General features: G+C 31.7%; 1 protein-coding gene across 1 annotated transcript in view; it reads right to left on the bottom strand.

Moving 5' to 3' along the window:
* The window catches only part of LOC103909194 (uncharacterized), a 6,434-nt gene extending 4,316 nt beyond the window's left edge, over window positions 1-2,118 (bottom strand). The window contains exon 1 of the mRNA XM_073931394.1: window positions 1,780-2,118. Within this exon, the coding sequence (XP_073787495.1) occupies window positions 1,780-1,821 (42 nt within the window). The 5' untranslated portion in view covers window positions 1,822-2,118. The remainder of the gene's footprint in view (window positions 1-1,779) is intronic.
* Between the last annotated feature and the right edge of the window lie 2,519 nt (window positions 2,119-4,637).

Here is a 4,637-nt window from a genome sequence, read left to right as displayed (position 1 = left end):
ACAGCAGTATGTTTGTTTTCATTTAGCATGGGGGTCGTGTTTGGGACCACAAATTCTGGAGATTTGAAAGTGCTTGCTGAGGACCTGTTACAAACACCTTTTGAGTTTATAGACACATTATTTGCGTTTTAATATGAATTTAAACTCATGTGAGCTGTGGACTGCTTAATCTTAGCTAGGAAACTCTTGTAAAAGAGATTTTTAATCTTAATCTGCTTCTTTCCTGGTAAAATAAACATATATATATATATATATATATATATATATATATATATATATATATATATATATATATATATATATATATATACACAGTAAAAGTCAGAATTATTCGCCCCCCTCTGAATTTTTTTTTCTTTTTAAAATATTTCCCAAATGATGTTTAACAGAGCAAGGAAATTTTCACAGTATGCCTGATAATATATATATATATATATATATATATATATATATATATATATATATTTGGAGAAATTCTTATTTGTTTTATTTCAGCTAAAATAAAAGCAATTACATTTTTAAAAACCATTTTGAGGTCAAAATTATTAGCCCCTTTAAGCTAATTTTTTAGAGAACAAACCATCATTATACAATAAACTGCCTAATTACCCTAACCTGCCTAGTTAACCTAATCTAGTTAAACCTTTAAAGGTCACTTTAAGCTGTATAGAAAAGTCTTGAAATATATCTAGTAAAATATTATTAATTGTCATCATGGCAAAGATAAAATAAATCAGTCGTTAAAAAATTTGTTATTAAAACTATTATGTTTAGAAATGTGCTGAAACAATCTGCTCTCAGTAAAACAGAAATTAGGGAAAAAAATAAACAGGGATGCCAATAATCCAGGGGGTTAATAATGCTGACTTCAACAAAAATAACTTCAATAAAAAAATCTATAAAATAGCAAAAAAATAAATAATTTGAAATATATTGTTGGAATATATTGTAAAGCCGTTAAAAACATCTAATCTCATCTTAAAAACTGCTCATAGGCATATGAACATACTTGTACATAATTCCCATATTTATTGAAGAAGCATAATAGTTGAAACTGAAACTAAAACCGTGCAACTAACAAAAACACACACGAAAACCTAAATTAAATCTAAATGATTTCAACTTGTTTCCAAAGAACATTTATATATAACAAATAATTGAAGATTTAGGAACAAAATTACTAAACATTTACACAAAAAAAAGAAAACAAAATGAAAAATATACAACTAATTATACCATTAATAAAAAATATATATGATACTAAATAGCATTGAAATGAAGAAAAGGTTCATAAAATTTAATTTAATTTAAAACTAATAAAAGAATACAAATTGTTCCTATTTTAATTATTTCAAATTTGTATTATTTTATAAGTTTTAAATTAAATTAAATTCTTTAATTCTTTAATTCAATGCTATTTAGTATCATATATATATTTTTTTATTAATGGTATAATTAGTTGTATATTTTTTAATTTTGTTTTCTTTTTTTTAAATAAAAGTATATTATTTTATCAAATAAAATATTTGAAGACATTTGATTTGCAAATTGTTTTATTTATCGGATCAAACAAGAAACATTTACCCTTTTATTAAACATTAATTGTAACATTCCAATACATTATTGCACTGCCAAATATTTAAAACACACAAGTAAGTTGCCTCTTTGAATTAGTTGAGATTTAAACAACAGAACAGAACATTTTATAATAGAATAGAATAGAATAGAATAGAATAGAATAGAATAGAATAGAATAGAATAGAAGACTCGTATACTCACAACGGTCGCCATATTTTCATGTGCGTGTTTTTGTCGAATCATCAGTCGGTGTGTGTTTGTTTTTTCCTCTGTCCTGCACGAGACCGTGACTCTGCAGTGAGAGAGAGACGGAGAGAAAAGACTGAGGATTCTTAGAGTGACATCTGCCTTAGTGATTGACAGTAAGATCCTTATGAGGATTGAGGTCAGTGTGCAGGTGCTGTGATCTCCTCTGAAGTCAATGCCAGGTCACACACGCACACAGACACAAACCTACTGCATGTGCTGTTATAGACACATGGCCTTCGTTCTTCTTGTTGACAAACATGCTGTTTTCAAGATTGTTTTGTGAGCTGCCGCTAGATGGCGCTACAGACTGAATACTTAAATCTGCATGACTGGAATAAGTAACTATGGTTGTGTGCTTGCTTCCTTGAGTTTTATATATTTAAAACAAAACATTAATAATGAACTTGTTTGATTTAACATCTCAAACTTTTCATTTGATATTAAATCAGCTCGATTCAATTGCATCGTTTAATTACAGCTATCAAATTACCCGAGTCTAGACATTCGTGTTGCTTCTGGAATTCCAAGACCAAGTTATTTATCTTATTAGTCATTGTGGGCAGATGACTAGCTGAATAACAAAAAGAGCAAACAGTAAATCTGTCTGAGCTGCATGTCAGTTTGTAATTATAGTGTTATGAATTATTAAACGTTTGCAAGCAGCATTAAAGACATTTCAGAGCAACTCTAATATCTAAGAAATGCTGAAACTGAAAGTCTCACACATTCAAGTTATAAATGGGCTTTTTTTTTTTTTTTTTCCATAAATATGCATATATAGATGCCAGCCCTAATGCAGAAAAAAATTTAATTTGAAATTATTATTAATGTAAATTTAAAAAAAATTAAAAATTTAAAAATGATTTAAAAAAAAAAAAAAAAAAAAAATATATATATATATATATATATATATATATATATATATATATATATCGCTTTTGGTCTCCACTTGTATTTTTTTTATATTACTTACAGAACATTTTGGCCTCCACTTGTGTTTTTTTTATAGAACATTAGAACATTATTCAGGTTTCAACAGCATTTTTTAAGTTAAACAAATTTTAGCTTGAGGTTTTAACTCAGCTTAATATATTATTATTAAGTAAATATGTAAAAATGCAAAAAAAAATTACAGTGTGTGTTGATATAGATAGTTGAAGTCAGAATTATTAGCCCCTCTAAATTATTAGCCCCCTGTTTATCCCAATTACAAGATTTTTTTCAACAGATCTCTAAACATCATAGTCAGACATCATATTTGACTAGATATTTTTTCTAGACACTTCTATACTACTTAAAGTGACATTTAAAGACATGTAAACGTTTAACTTGGTTAATTTTGATAACTAAGCAGGTTAGGGTAATTAAACAATTAAGGTAATTAAGTTATTGTATAATGGTGGTTTGTTCTGTAGACTATCGAAAAAATATATAGCTTAAAATTTAAAAACTGCTTTTATTCTAGCCAAAATAAAACAAGTAAGACTTTCTCCAGAAGAAAAAATATTATCAGACATACCGTGAAAATTTCCTTGCTCTGTTAAACATCATTTGTGAAATATTTAAAAAAATAAAAAAAATTCAAAGGGGGGCTAATAATTCTGACATCAACTGTATGTGACTGTGTAAAAAAAAAAGATGGCTGTGTTTTGTTTGGTATACAGCAGCACATTGGTGCAGATTGCTCAAATTATTTGTGTAATAACTCGAGATTAAACCTAAATCTCCACATATGTGAAAATGTAAAGCAAGCAAATGATCTCCAATTTGACGGTCTTACTGTCCATTTGTGCGGTGGAATGAGATATCCAGTAGACTAATCTTCTCGCAAAGTCCTCATAGTCACGCTGAAATCCTCTTCTTCCACGTCGGGGCTGATGGGATTATATGTATGGCTGTGGTGTTGAGTGAGTGCTGATCCTGGTGACCTAAAGCAGGGAAAGTGCTGTCGTAATCCAGACCCGAGCCAAGTGATGCACAGGGCACTAAAGTCAGGAAAAAAGTACGCTGACCGCATATTCGCATGGGCACGAGTGCAGAGACACCGAAATTGGTTTCAAAAGGGCAACAGGCTTAACGCAGGCTCTCGAATCTGGTGAAGAGTTGTAACAATCTGCCTGAAACCCCAGGCCTTCAAGGCAGCCGTATCCATCTGTCCCTATCCGCTCACAGATGTGATTGTTCAGATGGAACCAGCTGATAATGATGCTTTTGTGTGCGTTTCAGTTCTCTGTTTTCATTTTTTCTCTGGTCCTTTTCGGCTGTGAGGAACTAGCGATAACACGAAGCTATCAGAGACTATATTTAGCTGATTGAAAAATGTTGTGGTTGCTAACTTCTGGGGTTGCTGCATGGTTGTCAGGGTGTTGCTAAGGTGTTTTGGGTGTTTCCCAATGTGTAAATGGCTACAAGGGTGGTAAAATGGCCACTAAATATTTCTGAGCAAGGTTGCTGCAATGGTGGAATGGGTTGCTGTCATGGTTTTGGTAAGTGGTTGCTAAGGTAATGTGGATGACTGCCAAAGTGTTGCTGGGTGATTGCAGATCAGAGGGAGATCTGGAGCACGTTGTTAAGTAGTTACTAGGGTGTTCTGAGGTGTCAGGTCACTAAGGTGATCTGGGTGATTGCCAGGGTGTTATTGTGTCACTGCTGTGGTGAACTGACTGCTCAGTGGAATCCTCTGGCTGGTTGCCAGTTTCATTCTAAGGTGTTCTGGATGGTTGTTGCTGGTAAATTCTAGGATGCTGTCTGTGTGTTACTATGTGTCTAATGGCCCATTTCCACTAAGAGGTACACAGGGCCGGACCAAG

Source organism: Danio rerio, chromosome 19, assembly GCF_049306965.1.
Source record: "Danio rerio strain Tuebingen ecotype United States chromosome 19, GRCz12tu, whole genome shotgun sequence".
NCBI classification, from domain to species: domain Eukaryota; kingdom Metazoa; phylum Chordata; class Actinopteri; order Cypriniformes; family Danionidae; genus Danio; species Danio rerio.
Note: the sequence above shows the minus strand (reverse complement) of the source record. Positions and strands in the feature narration are given on the sequence as shown.